The following is a 19,088-nucleotide window of genomic DNA, read 5'->3' on the forward strand; positions in this document are numbered from 1 at the left end:
GTTGATTTAAGTTATTAAGAAATTTGTCATTATTTTTATTGTGTTAATTTGTTGATAATTTATGTTTACTACCTACACGTTTTATTCAATAAAATGCAGTATAATGCAATGCAAAAATAAAATACCGTATTTTAACCACTCTAAATAAACTATATTATTCTGTTGTGATATCGATGTGTATCTATGTAATCCTTTTGGCTAAGTGTTCATTAGCATTTAAAACACAATACAAAACATTATAAATTTGACACCGGTAGCGCTTATCTCCGCGCTCACTATTCGTGAGCCTGCCATTTTTTTTTATGATGTTTGTATCGTTAATAAATATATCCGTAATATATTTATCATTGTCGGTTGCGACTGGTCAAGAACCATCTCGCATAGTGTAGTTTCGAATTTCTTCTTTTTAGAAAAACCGTTTGTCATAAATAAATGCTAATTTTTTTCAAAACAATTAAAATTATTTTTTCAACTTTTTAAAATCGATTTATTCAATTTTAACGATTCCTTTTATTTAACTGCTAACTAGTAACTACACAACAGCATATTATCATGTCTCAGGATAATATATTATCAATATCTAGTTTGAATTTACATAGTCCAAAAAAGTGAGTTTAACTACTACCTAATTCAAACTACATCAATTATTAAAAATTAGTTTCTGGTCGTAGTTTATGATTTGTATAATATTATGTAAATTAATAAAATTTTATTTGAAATTGTTTTTCCAAAAGCTGGAAAATAGTGGCAAGAGTTAAATATCTGTCAGAACCGGAAGATGGAAAGACTGGGAAATATTTCTATGTTGATTTATGTGATTCTACAGGAGAAATTAGGGCAATAGCGTTTAATTTAGAAGCTTATCGGTTCCATTCAATATTTAAAGTAATTTTATTTTTCATTGATATAATTTTATACTTATAAATGTATTAAAATATCTAATTGCATTTTGTTCTGTAAAGCTTACAGTGCATACAGTATTTCGTGATTGAAGCAAATGAGTAGGTATTATGATGTGCCTGTTAGAGAACATTTTTGGGAGGTTCCGTCCATCAAAATATTTAAAAAGCCATTTTTTTTCTCTATAAAGTTGATAGCTGAAACATATTGTAGGTACACAATCTTTATTTTTTACTTTTTGGTTTTTATCACAAGTTATAAAAAAGAAAAACAGGTACACCTTGGCAGTAATTTTGTATGTTGGTAAAAGTATATTATTATTGTAAAAAAGTAGCAAAAGATACATATTTGCTTTTTTTTAATTAGTAACTTTTATGTCTATTATGTACAGGTGAGTTATCCTGGCACCCGAAAGTTATCTCTACTCCCTAAAACCAATTTCCTATTTTTGTACTCGATTTTTATCTATATTTTGTTGAACCTTCCTTAAAAAAATGTGTACCCCATTCGATTTGTCATAAAATTGAAACCTGTATCCAGGTGCTGTAAACGACGTCGTCACCCGGAACGGTCAAAAGCAGACTGATCATACCAATTAAATTTTTTTCTTCCCGGTCTAAGCTGCATCCGTTTAGGAATTGTTTAATCGAGCTCTGTACCCATAAACAGTATAGTATTTTTCAATTTTAGGTGTAAAAAAAAATGTTCCTATGTATATTAATTTAATGTAAGATAGGTTTTAAGTAAAGACCAGATTTTGCATAAAATTCATGTTACTATTTTCAACATCATATTAAACATGCAGTCAATGAGTGTCCACAATAATCATTACTTGATTGATTAAATATCAAAATTGTATATTCTGACGTTAGTGCATGTTCTGCATATTTTTTCATATTTTAACAAAAAACGGTACAAATGTACACCTACCGATCTAAAAAGGTGCTGAGAAAAAAAACAGATTATAGGTACGTTTATATAATATAAATATCCAATATTTTACATCTCAAAGAATATTCGAACGCTAAAAATAGGTTATGTTATTGTTTTTCCAATTAACATACTACATTACATTGTTCGTACTTTTTTCCTATTTATATCAGTATATTACCAATGTATCTACTATTTAATTTTAATAAAATATTTTTTACAATGTATCAATGATTAAAAATTAAATTACAATTAAACAAAATACATTATTGTATTACATATTTGTTATATTATACATCTAACTTTTTGTTTATGAAAATTTTAATAAAACTAATAAATAATTATCACTGAAAAATTAAAATCAAATATAAAATGTAGTAAAAATTGAAATTTTATTTTGCGTCTTTTGCATCTTTATCTTGCATATTTTGACATTTTTTAGTGCATGTTTGCATATATATTTTAATATTTAAAATGCATATAAATCCGCTCTTTAGTTATAAAGTACATACCTACATAATATAATGTCTTTACTATACTTAACAGATAAAATATGTCTGATAACTAATAAGTAATAAATATTAATTGATTTCTAGTTTCTACCAATTAGGAAAATGCGAATAAGAATATTTATTATTCAATAGAAAACGGAATAATACAAACGATAAATGAAGATTTCAGAAATTACAATGGACTTGATAACGATTTTGAAATCAAATTGTTTAAACGTTCCATAGTCAAAGAAAATGAATTAAATAATAATGTGCGTAATGGAAAATATAATGCAGTTAAAACAATACATTCAAAAGAAAAAGATTCAAGTGTTGGTAAGAGTAAAACATTTTTAATTACTGTTAGTTTCTTTATAACAATATCTGTATTACTGTTATGTATTATTTTGTGTTGGGTAGTTATGCTATTAATATATTATTAAATGTATGTAACATTTTATTATAGCTTCACAATCTCAACACAGTGAATTGATTGAAGAACTTACACAAAAAAGTATAGCTATAGACAAGCGTGAGATTGACAAGAGACAAAAAATAATGGATATACTTGACATCGAACTTGCCATAAAAAAATTAGATTTGGGATATTTGAAAGAAAAAGGGGATTTAGTAAAAAAACTAAACCACTTGAATAATCAATAATTAATTATGAATGATATCTCCTTTAATAATGTAATAACTATTTAATTTATTTTACTTAACATGTCAAAAGTATCATTTTATTTAAATTTTAAATGTTTCTGAAAAAAATATTATAATTAGATACTTACAGTTTTTTTACACAAATTATGAAAATGTATTTACTATGATTATAATAATTATTCTTTATTAAAATATCTATTCTTCAAGCCAAAACCTTACTCTTCAAAATGTAATTGTGTAGACCTGAATATTTACAACTAAAAATCTAATTATGCTTTAAATGTTTTCAAAACAGTGTTCAGATATGAGTATACATCCATAAAATAAAAATAGTAAATACTGATACTTTTCATTTGCTCATAATTATAATAGGTACCGGTTCTAAGAGAAATATTAATTTTGTCTTAAGTAAGTTTATATAACATGATAACTCTGTTTCAGTTTTAGGACAACATGATATATACTACCTGGTATTGGGACAAAATATCCAAGGAAAAAATATCCTGTACTAAAATATCCAAGTCAAAATATCCAAGGTTAAAATATCCAACGGATAAAATATCCAGGGATAATCAATATATGGGACAAAATATCCAAATAAAAAAATATATTTTTTCCCCCTTTTTTTCTTTAGATACATAGTTCATTTTTAAATCACATTTAACATTGATAATACTTTGTAATATAGTAATAAGATAATAATAGTAAAAATAATAATAAAACTTAAGCTCCTTTGTCTTGAATATATTAATGGTGAAAAAGAATTAGATATTTTTTTAATTGCAATAGCAAATATAATACGATAATTTATTACCTCTTTTTAAACAATTTTTTTTTAAATATTAATATAAAAACTTTTAGATGATATAGTGTAATACACAATTCCTATAACTAAAGATATAATTATTATATATAACGCAACATATTATTTTTATTATTATTTTATTACTGTATTATTGATATTAAATGATATTAAAACGTGATTCAAAAATGAACAATATAATGAATTTAAATAAAAACAATTATATGAGTATTAATAATACATTTTAATGTTTTTTTTTTAATTGGATATTTTGTCCCATATATTGATTATTTTATCCCTGGATATTTTAACCTTGGATATTTTGACTTGGATATTTTAGTATAGGATATTTTTTCCTTGGATATTTTGTCCTAGATTCATACTACCTATGTACTTGTCAGGTATTGTACGGATTCCGAAATAAATATAAATTCTTTCGATACTTTTAAAGAATCTAAGAGCCTCAATTAATTTACTATGTTATTTTATTTTTGTCGATTTAATATAGGTACCGAACTGTAATAAATAATAATACTATTTATAAACTATTTTATCTATTGAAAACTATTTAAAGTGATATATAACATATTTTTACTATTATTTATATAATAACATTTTATATTGATATTTAAAACTCTCATTTGTGGAACGGCATTGTAACTTTAGAAGTGATCCTACTGTTTAATTGTATACTTATCTTAATATTTATTATTGGAAATAAAAATATTATTGCTATAAATTTATATTATGTATTAATGGGCTCTCTGTTTTATAAATAAACGTTATATCTAGGGCTCGGATGTTTATGAAATTGCATATTTTTTTCTATTTATCCAATTTATTGCTAACCTGGATACAAATTTGATTCATGTTCTACTGAATAAAATAATACTATTTTTATTTTGCATATTTTTGTATATTTAGTGGTTTTGTATATTAAATGTATAATTTTGGATTTTAAGAATATAAATGCATATTTCAAGACAATTTAACGTAAAATATTAATAATGTTCCTTATTAGGTGTTTTTATATCGTGCTTGTCTGGAATATTTATTAGATAACGATTTAATAATAGAATTTTGTATACACTTCATGCCATGAGTATGTGGCGACGACCGGGCCTCGTATTAGTACGATTTTAATCGCCGTGTTTCCAGGTCGGTTGCTAAGAGTACCTATTATTATTTATATTTTTCCGCTTTCAGTTTTACTTTTATTTAAAAATGCCGAAATGTAAGTCGTCTTGTTCACATTTTTTTGTGCATATTTTGGTGTTTTTATTGACTAAAAATGCATATTTTATCATTTTTAGAGCATATTTTGTTTGCATATTTCGTAATTTTTTAGTGCATAAATGCATGCATATTACAGTAGTTTTAAGTGCATAAACATCCGAGACCTAGTTATGACTATACTTATTATTACTATGTGTGTTGAATAATTAAAAGAACATTTTTATTTTTATGTCATATATTTTTATGTTCTGCTTGTAGACAACTGTTGTGCAACTCTTACATTTCGTTTGTATACCAATTCTCTCACCAAAAATGTGTTCATAAACCATTTTCTATTTCTACATATTTTAATTACCTGCTTATAAAATAAAAGGTTATTACTTATTGCAGCAAAGTTGGCATTTACGGGCTACAGGTCTGCTGTAGGTTATTAAGTGTCTAGAAGGGTCAATGTAATGGGTGTGTTGAATTTGAATCCAACGATATAACATCATCATCGCAAACGAAATACGATTCTGATCGAAGACTGTTTGTTACCCTACATTACCAAGTATATTTCATGATATTATTTCTTTTTACATTTAAAGTAATTTATTTTACTATTAGACACGAGTATTGTTGTATGTTGAATTAATTTTTTCTAAATAAATATCATTTGAAAATGTCACAGTGTGTACCTCTATACAATATAATATCGAGGGCGATATACATATACTTACGCATTGTCTAATCGACGAAGATGAGGATATGAACAAAATCCTCTACAATTTTAAACTGCTTTATTATATGTTATTTTTTGTTGACATTCAAATTCGACGAGATAAGCTCGGATTATCCATTAAGCTCGATAGTCATTGTTGCTCCGATTAGTCAAAAGCCGCAATACTTGCCGGGTCGGCCGAGCACGCGATAACTGTTTAGATATTATACATTATAATATTTATTTCTGATTTTTTATAATAAATAATAATTTAAAATAGACATTTTGATTATTACCCTACATTTTCGTATTATTTGACTGATGATTACGTGGGAGATGAACGAAACCTGTGAACACACCATAGCGATATTTCGTAACAATAACGAATTGTTCACTATTCTGTCTGCGATATTATCATAATAGATAGTTATATATTATAATGTACCTATGTATTGCATCCGTATCTGAAGTACACGAGTGTTTGTATGAGTGTATTTGAATTTTGAATTGTTTGACGGAACTACGGTGGATGTTGGGTGGTAACAACCGACTTCAAAATATTTTACCTGGGTGGGATGCTGTATGACGATGCTGCAGATCGCCGACGAGCTAATACTGACTAAGTAATAACTTGTGTTGTTTATCATCGTGTTTTAAATTAAGCTATTATGATAATATGATTGTGATAATTGAATGTGTTATTTTTTTTTTAAAGTGATAATTGATTAGTAATCAATGATTACCTTTTTTTTTTTTTATATTATGGTATCGAGGACTGGAGGAGGAACTATGGTGCCAGTACTTCTCTTTCAGCCCCCATCGTTTATTGTAAAAAACAAAATGCAATGATTACCTAAGACACTAGTTATTACGTGGAAGTTGATTAATTACATGTATTGTCGGTCAGTACCGTTGAATCCTTATTTATAGGTATATTATACCCCATAGGCAGTGACATACCCAGAGGTTGGGTAAGGAAGCTTCAGCCCCCTCCCCCCCCACATTGACCGTGCTGTGCTATAAATCGTACATAATAAACGCCAAAGTGGAGACCATCATATTTCAAAAAATGATTTTAAAGAAACATTTTGGGTATTATCAAATTATTTGTAGAGGTTATTACGATTACGAGATATTGAGTATAGCCATAACGATCTTAGGTGCTGAGTGCTGACACAAATAAGTGGGAGGGGAATCACCACTCTATATGAATATTGAGTATGCATAATATAAACTGCATAACGTCTAAAATAGTTTTTCTTTAATAAAAAGTAACCATAATTTAAGTATTATTTAAGTAATCGATGGATTACTATAAGAGATTAAGACAGATTTTTCCTCCATGTATTCATAGTAATAATTACAATTAAGTTTTTTCGATAATAATTTTATGTGTGAATATATTTTATTGCGAATTTAGGTATTCGTATTATACTACTGAGATTTTTCTATTTGTTTTACTTTTCCTAATAATAAACTTGATTTAATTGAAGAAAATATTCCGAATTTAATAAATAACCAAAATTAAAGTTTTCAAACGAGTATTAACAAGTAAATCTTTTAGCTTGGCCCCAACATTGTCTTCTGTAGCCATTATTATTACCAGGATAATTTTTAAATATTTTAAAATATAGACTAATTAGTGTTCTTACTTTGAATGATTTAAAAAAAATTTAAAAACTGATGGACGTATTGGTGCAGTCTGACAAAGAAGATGTGCAGCTAGATGTCATATTTAAACGATTTTAAAAAAACATTGAAATACATTTAACCTCAGAAAACTTTAAAGATGGCATGGTTTGTATTTTCAGACCAGAAACGACACATCAGACAACTATGAAATATCGTTTACACAATGCTCGTGAATGATTAGTAATTGCGATTGTCTGAATTCAACAGTGCTCTACGAACTACATAACAATAAAATCAAATAAGTAATATATGTTTTGTGGCAACACTGGAGAATTGCAATATGTCTGACTATTTTGAGACAAAACTTCTGATTCCTTTCTGTTTATTCCTGAGATGCTGGGCCAAACGTAACTGCAGTTCATATTATTATTATTAGAAACAATATTCGAAGATGAAAAATGTGTGGTTTGATTCTTCTGACCAGTTCCCAGGTAAACCAGATCACAAGATGGATTAGTGTAAGTTGGCTTAAAAGTTGTAAACATTATATTTATTTTTATTTTTTATAGTTACCACTTAGCTACATGTAATGTGTTTTTATGATATATTATTATGATTTATAAAAACTTAAGTATAACAAGTATAAATTGCCTACCTAAAGCGCCGTGGTGAATTTTTGATAATAATATGCCCTTTGATATTACAGTGATTTGTAGTAGAAATGTGTTTTCGGACAATTTATGAATTATTTTTTCAATTTGAATAATTTTCTTTCTTTTTTTTTATTAATATTTAGTGAACTAAATAGTGTTTAACTTTATGATTTTCTTGCAATTATTTATGCTCATAACGGCGTCTATCTACTTATTCTACTTAATAAATTGGCTTCCTCCATTACGTTGATCTACAGTGTGCATATCAAAATCGTTCATTCATTGTATGATGATAATAATAGTTATTTGGTGTTTAAGAAAGAAACCATATTAAAGTACGCTATTAAAAAACACCGTCAGTTTTATATTATCCTATTAAATTACTGAATTACATGGATGGTGGTACACTTTTCAAATTTATAGACTAGTAAGCACTCCCCGGTCTTCACCTGAAGAAAATAGATTTTTTTATTAATTACCACAATTAATACACCTGACTTTTTTAAAATTTGTATACATTTATATTTCTTATTAAGAAACTTAAATTAAAAAATTTAATGGATATTCAATTTACCTAATGATTTTAACTCGACTTTAATAATTGTATAGAACTCAGCTGAAGTAAATTGAATTACATTATTTACTAAAATTTACATACTTAACTATTAAAAATGTTTGTATTCTTATGTATTATCACATATTATAGCTAGTCATTGAAATTGGTAGCATCACTACCACCACTACCACCATCAGACAACATAAAAATGTGTCTAGGAAAAAGTTAAATTCCATAAATAATAAAATAAAAATTGTGGTCTGATAAATTAATTTTTTTGGGCGAATGATATTATAATTCACTCAGGTGTATCCAATAGTTGACATAAAAAACGATTTTGAGTAAAAATAGACATACAGCTTTTGGCTTCCTTGCAGACATCGACATATTATTATTAAATTAATATTATCTGTACAAGTTGTATAAAATAATAGTGATGTGAGTCGTGTAGTAATGTGATGTACAAAAAAAATTTTTCTATGTAAATTGAGTGATTTGTATGTTTTTATATTTTTTATCAATATATTAGGATTATTATAATAATTGGGATTTTTATAAAATGATAATGATCGATAAGTGATATTATGAACTATTGTGATTATTGAATACTATATTTTCTTTAATGAGCCACTGCGATATGACCTGGTTCTTATAATCATATCATTTAATATACCTAGAGATCCTTAATAATAATTATTATTAAGGCTCTCTAAATATACCTACCTATTAGTTAAAACCACGGATTAATATATATCCTATTATATCTTAGTCTGTGGTTAAAACAATGATTATCGATTATTATTTTTTAAATTTTATTTCTTACTCACATAGGCCAAGTTTTTTACTTTTTAATAAAAAGTATTTTCATATCTAATAATATATGAATTCATAATAATTAATAGTAAAGAGTCAAAAAGAATTTGGTAAATTTACTGGTAAAATCGTTCGGAACCTGACCAAAACAATTCACATCGATAAAAAAATACTTTAAATACATCGTATACCGATGTAAGTAAGTAATGTACAACTACTGCCATCTACGGGACAAACGCACATAGGACGTGCCATATTTTACGTTGGTGATCCCTCGTACAGATGGCCAAGAGTGTATTGGAATCTTTGCCCAAACGTAAATAATTAATGTTAATCGTAATCATTTAATATTATAACCTAGAATAAAATGAATTCAAAATTGCATATTGTCGAATTTTTTTTCGTTTTTTATGTCTGTACGACTGTACTATTCGTAGGTATATCATGCTATGCCCAATTCTGTGTTTCTGTGTGAATATTTATCTCACTAAAGGTGCTTCGTAATGATGTTTGTTATTATTTAAAATAAAAATCTTTAACTATCGTGCTGAATATGTTGGTCCAACCTACTTGGGTCAAAATATTATAAAATATATTAATTTTAAATATATATAATTATTCTAAGGTGGTCTGTAATGGGAGAATTCATTTCGAACTACCATTATTGTAATGTTTTATTTTTCTCTTTCTATTATAAGTATTACTTACTGTACAAAATGTACGGATTGCAAGTTCTCATATTAAAAAAAAAATAATTGAGTATAATTTACAGTACGGCTGAATGTAATCAGTAATATAATATTGTTGTCTTGTGTCAACTGCCTTTCTTGCCAATTTTTTATTTATTATTTGTATTAACTCACCTAATTACGATAGGAAGCAGAAAATATCTGACGGCAATAATAAGTCTAACCTAACCTAACCTAATAACGGTGAACAAAAACCAGAGTTGCTACCTATCGGCTATCAATAACCAGATTTTAAGTTTTACAATACTAGATCGGGAGTTTAACTGGTTAATACTTGATTGCAATAGATTTTGATGTCTCTGTCTCAAGTTTTGGAGAAAAAGCAAGAATTTGTTTATATATTTTTGGAAAAAAAAAATTATTTATAACTAATATAATAATAATATTACAATCATTATTATTTTTTACCGAGAAATATAAATAAAAAACAAATTATTAATCTTTTTATCGCATATTTTGTAATTTGTGTCTTACAATATACAATATAATCTAGGTACTTAAGGTGAATTACACATGCAATTAAACTAGTTTGAAATTTAAATTATGTGTAATTATTAATTATTATGTAAATTCCGCGTTTCAATCATAATTGCCGTACCTATATAGTGTACGACTATTATATTATTATCTAATAATCGTCTTCGTTGGCAATGTTCCAAAGGCTCTTCAACAGCCTAACGATATTTTAGTGATCTTACATTCTTACCTACCTATATCGTAATAATTGCACTGAATTGTTGGTCGTTTGTCACCAATCATCGCATACAAACGCACATCAAAACAGCTTAGAAAGTGAAAAATGAATAACTAATGAGATTATTGTGGATGCTTATTTTTGAATGTTTTCTCAATGTCTGGTTCAATTTTGACAACTGGATACGGAAGTCAGATTCTACAATAAGACGACATATTTCAAGGTAGATTTTTGTCGTTTAACTATAATAAATTTGTTAATAATTTTTTTTATTCTCCTCTGTGAGCCGCGGTGTCCCTGAAATGAGCTCTCGGTGCACAGGCTGAAAACCTCCGCCTTATATTGCTTGGGGTACTTGCTTAGGGCGAATTATATATGCAATTAAACTGCATAGTTTGAAATCTAAACTGCGTACAATTATTATGTAAATTCTGCGTTTTAATCGTGATCGCCGTATCTATGGAGTACGGCTATTTATTACCTAATAACCGTCTTCGTTTACAGTATTCCAAAGTCCGAACTTATAGCGATCTCACCTATATACCGTAATAATAGGACCGACATTTTGGTCGTTTGTCACCGATCGCCGTACAAAATAATTTAATAACGCTCATCATAAAAATAATAATATCGTTCAGACGCTTATTATTTTTTCCGCGAAACGCTTCGCTCGGTCTCGGTCGATTCCGATTCCCGTTACCCAAACCGTTTAACGACTATGCAATTAAAATGACGTTCGATGTACGAATGAAAATAAAAAAAAAACCGTCGTCAATTGGACACGATTAAAGCATTTTGTTTTCGTCGTCCGCGTGCACAGATAATTATCATGATTTTATATTCGTTAAACGATTGCATATATACACAATAATATTAATAATATTACATTACGCACTACACATATTATGTACGGTTTATTGGCTTATATAAAATTGGATCAAACGTCACATAATGTCGTAATAGTTGGAGTCGTTTTATAGGAGTTGTTATTTTTATTACCATTATTATTCGTCCGTCAATTTTCCGCCGCCTTAATTACGAAAAACGTTTTCCGTTGAACGTTTATCGTCTCCGCGGTGCAGTATACACCGCACGAAACGATTTCATATTATTTTAATATTATTGTGTAATTGCTCACATTCCACGGAATTAATTATGCACCATGTATCGTTATGGTAAGACATAAAGCATATTATAACATAATATATTATAGTAAGACTATAGCGCATAAGACGACCGCCGCCGTTTCGGGGGAATCATTACAATATATAATATAATGTTATTAACAGTCGATAAATCGAATTTTTCTCTTGCCCTTTGTTTTCAACTCATGTTCGGGTCGTATTTGCAAGTCAAAAAATACACAAGTCGAAGTATACAGTATTTTGTACTCCCCTCGGGGTTCGGGTTATCGAGATTCGACTGTATTTATGACATAATTATAATTACACGGATAGACGCGCTCGCGAACGAAAATGAAAAATATTATTTTACATTGTTCTAACAACAACATAGGCAATAGACTTTATAATATTATTATTGTGTACGGTGTAAACGCGTTTGGTTTTGAATAATTTTTTGGAAAAATAATGCAAAGGAAAGGAAAAAAACCCGTCTGCTGCTGCTCGCAGGTGTGCCGCCGCGGGTGCACTATACTACCATTATAATAGTATACGCATTATAGGCACTCATTAACGTTGTGCTCTCGTATAAGGATAATAAATGGTAAAAACGTATACTGCTACGTCTATCGCGCACAAAATCTCCGGAGAATTTATGTATGTGCCCTTGTCGTTAATTAACGTTATAAAACAAAAAACAGGAAGGCATAATATTATACATTTCATACAGTCCGTGTACTATACATTATAGGGCCGTTAGCCCCCTATACAACAATAATTTACATTATTATTATGTAATACAGCCGGAATTAATTTCGAACCCGTTGTTATAACCGATTTTTTTCCTTTACCTAGATTCGTGAGGGTTATCGATTTATCATAATCAATAATATCACGATAACCTGTCCGACTTGAACGCGTACACTATGGCTGTTCTAAGAAAACCACAAAACCGTTGTTGCATTTCATATAATAGATAATATGTTTATGATAGTTATATTATTTTATTATTATGGTTAAGAAACAAACATATAATTATTAACACAACATAACGACCGATACGATGCGCCACATATATTTGGACCAGTAACGAACGTAATTAATTATATTGTATTATCGTTTATCATTGCGATAAAATGATAACATTCGTTTTTAAATTATAATAGTTATTAGAAATCTAATTTATAAGCATAGTGAGTTATACTGAAAGTTTAGGTATAGCTATTTACAAAATAAAAATTAAGAAATGCTTTAAAATCTGTTAAATAAGAAAATATATCATAAGACATTTATACTCAGACCTATATTTATACCGTAGGTAATTAGATTATCATTAATTTAATAAATGTTTAAACTTTAAACTCGATTAGCACCTTTGAACATTCACAACTAGTATTAAATAAATTTTAATATTTAATTAGATAAAAACTATTTACATTTTTTGTGCTTAGACGCTCGGGCGTGTTGTGTGTGTGTGTGTGCTCCAAAAGTTTCAAGTTACTTTCATATTAATAAACCGACTGTTAAAAAACTAAAGCGCCAGAGAGCAAACTTTAAAACGGTACTTACTGAATTTTACGGAACCCATAAATATACAAGACAAGTGGAACAGAGACTTTAGACAATATTGCGTTAGTTACAGGATACGATTTTGGCGAAGCTCGGCTTACTATATGAGTATAATTAATATATAATCAGTGTTTATACAAGATTACGGTTTTAAGAAAATATTTCATCGTGACACGAAACTTTTTAATTTTTAAAATACTTAGTCGAAATATTATGGTATTATGTTTAACGATGGTCGTAGTTTGTAAAGAATCGGCATACATTATAAACGTTAAATACCGTATTATATTTTTCAGAAATTCCGAAAAAAAAAAGAAAAATTATGTCAATTACATATGATAATAAAGGTAGGAGGTGGTGAAAAATCGTAGGACTATATTGTGTATCGGAAGAATATAAATACTAATCATTAATGGAGTTGACTTCAGTGCGCCGAAATCGAGTTTTGAATCCACCACTGTATTATTGGAATATATTGGCCTTACAATGTAGAATATAGATCGTTTGAATAGTGATTCAGTTTCTAAGGTCAGATTCAGACATTTTTTCACCCCAGCCCCCGGGCAAGCATTTTTCTCTCCTTGAAAATATAAATGATAGTTATTTACATGCACTAAAATACACACACAGTGTATATAAGTGTTGAGTACCTATAAATCAATAAATAAAAATTATCTAACCATTGATCTAAATTTCACTTCAAAATACTTAAAATAGAAATAATAATCTATAATCACAGATAAAACAATAATTCTTATAATAATATTATTTCTAAATGCTGACGTATAAACGGTTATTGATTTCCATACGTTATACTTCTGATAATAAAAATATAAAATACATAATGCTATTCCGGAACAACACAAATATTTTTGGTTCATTCCAGTACTCAGGCTATTTTATTATAACTGCACATTTTAGTTATAACTACAATAATATGGGGGTAAGCCGTACAATTTTACGCTCTTTAAAAGAAAAAAACTTTCGCTCGTAGGCAAGTTCCTCCCTCACTCACTACAGCCCGGCCACCCTCTAATCCAGTTCGGACCGTAACGTCAAATCAAGTACAAGCAGTATATTAAGCATCGTTACAATAATATCACACCTGTCTATAATGTGTATAGTTCTTATGAACATTAAACACGTACCGCCTTAATATTAAGTCGTAATGACACACAGTATAGGTAGTTATGGACGCCATCGATTCTGAGTGTACAATAATAATATTATGGATATCATATTATTATAAATGGCTGAACGAACATCGATACGACCTAGTTAGCCGCGCGTAGAGATGTCACAACAAACCACCCCTACAACGACACCCTCCTCTGTCAACCACCCGGAATTTTTATACCCCGATTCGTGTACGCCCTGTATATGATATCGTTATCGAGAATAATGTCTCGCGTGCACGTTTGGTAGCCTAACCGGACCGAACGATGTGTTATAAAATATTATATATTATTATAAAACGCGATGCCGAAGGGAGAAATGACTTAAGGCCCCCGCAAACCCTATAAATACCCCTGGGCAATTGAATGAGGTGACATAGTGGCATTTATTTTAGGGCCGTGAATAAAACGATTGAAAAAAAATCGCAAAAATGCAATGAGGCGTGAAAAATTGAAATATTATTAATTTAATATATTAACTGTTTGCGACGACGAACGGTTTCCGGGCCGTAATAAGTCTGTTTTTATTTCCAACGATATTTCGCATCGGCGCAGAATTAAAATATATTTGCGAATAAATAAATAAAAGTGTGTGTGTGTGTGTAGGTATACACTCTACGTAGGTGTACATCTGGTGTATACGTATAATGCATAACTGATGCACACCCGACATCGCTTTTACAGCGGCGGCCGATTGTCGTAAAAAGCAGCATGTGCTTAAGTCTGATGGGGAGGCGAAAACGGAACCTCGGGCTGCAAATATTAGTATACAGTGTGATTTATTATCCGTTTTATCGCGAATCGCAAGAGATTTTCGAGAAAATGGTAAACGACTATAATGTGACGTTCGTACAATATTTTAAAAACAATATTGTTATTGTTGCGATGATCGTTTATAGGTCCCGAAAAACGTAAAAAAAAAAAAGATAATAATTATAAAAATTCCTCGACGCTGACTTGCCACAAGATAATATCGCCTGGATATTATAATCACTCTGTATACCTAGACATTTTTAGAGGCACCCATACACATTATATAATAATGCTCGAGCGTGTATAATGATAATAATAATAATAATAATAATAATAATAATGTGTGCCCCGCGCGTTCTCTCGGAACGCCGTAAAAGAAAAAATAATATATATAAAGCGGCGAAGTATTGTTGTTGCGCATACTTATATTATATGCCCGTGTTATATTATAGTACCTAGCTATATATATATATATATATACATATTATTAAATATCATATATTTATATACGTCCCGTAATGGGACATAAATTTTAATCGTGCGAGAGCATATATTAAGGCGGGGCAAAGTTTTCGAAATGCTACTACTTATATTATATATCATATATTTCTGCGAGACGTCTGTGCCGGTTGAAATATAGAAATAAAAATACATACCATTTCCCGTGCGCTCGTCGTATAATTTAATAATATTAGCTATAGGTATATAGGCTGCAGGTATATACATAAACAACTGCACGAGGACGTTTTAAAACTATACGTACGACCTGTGTTGATTTGACCGCAAAATATGTTTAAGTACTCACGATGGCAAGCCTGTGCTTGTATGGCTATATCGAATCCGCAGAAATTATCAAAGTCAATTCATATTTAAACGACATAAGCCTCGAAATAAACAAATAAAACGTTTTAGAAAATCATGCATACCGTGTTCAAACTTCGACTATCCCACCAAAGTCGTGTGGTTATCGAAATTAACACTATACGTTTCCGGAATACGTTTTTGATATTAAATTCGAATCACCGAAAAGGGATAATAATATATCACATGTTGTAAAGGCGCGCGTTTTCTATCCCTACGAATATTATTGGACAAACGGAAAATAATTTTAATATTATACATCAGTTTATAATAAATGTGTCTGGTGTTAATCACGTCAACCTTCTACATATATGTTGCTTCAACAATAAAGTTACGATAATAACTTCCGAATCTTTTGTTACTAATTCAATGCAGCGACGAAAACTTTAATCGAACACCTATCATTTTCAGTAACACTCTATTGATTTTCGGTAGCGGGAAAGAGTAGATGTTTAATTTTTTTTCAACCAGTATTCGAAATGAGGTTTCGACGAACTGAATGCGAACGAAAAAGTTTTGAACGACAAAAGATTGTAATAATTTAAATTGTTTCGGTGTGTTTAATCAGTTTCATCAGTTTAATGTTCATTGACAATCATCATTAATTACAAACATACCTAATTATAATATTTACTGTGCATTTAAACAGATTGATTTTCTTACACGCCTCGTAAGCGCAGAATGCATTACGAGCAACTTATCGAATGCTTCTTTCGGAACGATTAAACAACATTCATCTAAAAAGAGTACATATTTTGATAAACCTAGACCCTATAGATACGTTTCTACAATATGCTCGTGATTAACAGTATTTATTATACATATAATACGATGTTGTCCACAGGCATCGGACGGCAAAAAAATCTAAATTATTTCTACAGAATATACTTCATAATATGTACTGGATCGAGCACGCTTGTCGCAATGGTTTCCTTTGATAATGAATCTATTCAAATTCTGGTTTTTGGAATTTTTAAACGTGCTCAAAGACCATATTTTAAAATTCTTGAATTTTTTCTCACCACTCGAGCAGTGTTCCGTTGTGATACAAATTTTTGTTTTTCAAATGTACATAATCGACCGTACGTAATTTACAGTTGAAAGGGTTTGAAATTCGTTTGAAAAACAGAAGTTTTTGTATCTCCAAACTCTTAAGGTAGTATACAAAAAATCTCGTGAATTTGAAAATATGGTCACAGAGTATATTTATGAGATGCAAAAATCAGATCTCGGGCAACTGCATCGTCGAAGAAAAATAAAAGGGTGAGCATGCACGGCCAATCGCTCTGTACATTATTATTAATTGTCTTCTCGCGACGCTCAGTGTATTATTATTTTCAGTGATATTTGACTATTATGTGCACGCCTATTATAATAATATTACGTCTATGCGCGCTGTAAAATATAATAAATTACGTCGTGTGCGGAGTGTATACGTATGTTGAAAATATTCAATAATTGTTTATGTTTCCTAATGAATATTTATGATACGGTTTTCCTCAACGCGCGATCGAACAGGTTTTGTCGATTAATTTTACAGCGCACGACGTGCCTATATACATACGTAAACGTGTATAATAATAATTATGTAAGCCCCGAAAGTTGCTGTAGATGGCAAATAAACATAATATCCTTATACGTCCTAGCTGTGCAGCGACGACGGAGCGCATTGTCGTGTATTATAATAATATGTAAATAAGGCACTTTCGACGAGAGAAAAAAAAAATATTCGAAATTCCCAGTTTATTCATAATAAGATAATGTTATTTAGATAGGACCGACCAACGTTATAATACATATTACATACCTGCGGTACTACCTATCTATATTATAATAATATATTAATTTACTTAATTCCGCGTTTGTGTGTTCGTAATATTATATTATTACAGTTGAGCGTCCGCCGACCACTCTGTCGCAGTATAATACAATATGTTTTTTTATTTTTTTTATCTCATTCGATGTTTTTTTATTTATATTTTTAATGCTCGCTTTTACTTAAAATAAATTCAACGTGTCCCTTATTGTGACATAAACGTTTTTCCAATTCAAAAACACTATCTCACGATAATGTGATAGTATTATAATCTGCAGCGTCGGTTGTTCGAGTGTATATTATTATAATTTAGTACACAAATTATAACGATGATGCGGGAAACTGGTTCCATCGGTCAATGGATATAATTACGTTTTTTTTTTTTTTCATTAGAATAATTAACATAACCCTCCTATGCAGCTCTGCCGACAAGACTATTATAGCGCCGCTCTAAAATTAAAAACGGAATTTGCTAATATTTCTTACGATGACCTACAAATGCATAATATTATTTAATCGCTTATAAATCTCGATATCCACCCCCCGGGATGCCCTAATGTTGGAGTGGGGGACCCTCAATGACTACGGCCCCGAGTGATGGTTTCCGGTAAATATCGTTTTTCTTGCGAGTATGACATTAATATATTTTATCCAATATAATAAAAGACTACTTGTCCATCGATTAGTGTTATTGACCATAATATAATTATAATAATTATAAATCGTGTATTATAGTCTGTGGCCACCACCGCAAGTCGACTGAAAAAAACCGATGCCCGACCTGTTCGCGTGACATATTATAATTTATAACATGTACCTATAATAACTAATAATTCCTACCGGATGCTTTAGTTTTTTTATTGCTTTTTTTTCGTCCTAGTTCCTCGATGACTTCCAAGTCCACACGAATATCACGAGATTTATTTTCGTTTATATTTTTTTTCATTCGTCGCGACGTCTTATCCGTATATAAT

The 19,088-nt window shown here is 29.5% G+C and overlaps 1 protein-coding gene across 1 annotated transcript; it reads left to right on the forward strand.

Moving 5' to 3' along the window:
• The first annotated feature begins 334 nt into the window (after positions 1–334).
• On the forward strand, positions 335–2,984 carry LOC111031071 (replication protein A 70 kDa DNA-binding subunit-like). Its single transcript, XM_022310856.1, has 4 exons — positions 335–608; positions 735–885; positions 2,441–2,657; positions 2,788–2,984. The coding sequence occupies exons 1-4, from the start codon at positions 553–555 to the stop codon at positions 2,982–2,984; spliced, it is 621 nt and encodes a 206-aa protein (XP_022166548.1). The 5' UTR covers positions 335–552.
• Positions 2,985–19,088: the final 16,104 nt, after the last annotated feature.

This window comes from Myzus persicae, unplaced genomic scaffold (genome assembly GCF_001856785.1).
Source record: "Myzus persicae strain clone G006 unplaced genomic scaffold, MPER_G0061.0, whole genome shotgun sequence".
Lineage (NCBI taxonomy): Eukaryota > Metazoa > Arthropoda > Insecta > Hemiptera > Aphididae > Myzus > Myzus persicae.

Excerpts from the sequence above, each read along its gene's own strand:
- LOC111031071 (XM_022310856.1), top strand. The coding sequence starts at position 553 with ATGTCTCAGGATAATATATTATCAATATCTAGTTTGAATTTACATAGT. Across the intron at positions 609-734 it reads AATTTACATAGTCCAAAAAA|CTGGAAAATAGTGGCAAGAG; the intron begins GTGAGTTTAACT and ends TTTTTCCAAAAG. Across the intron at positions 886-2,440 it reads GGTTCCATTCAATATTTAAA|GAAAATGCGAATAAGAATAT; the intron begins GTAATTTTATTT and ends TCTACCAATTAG.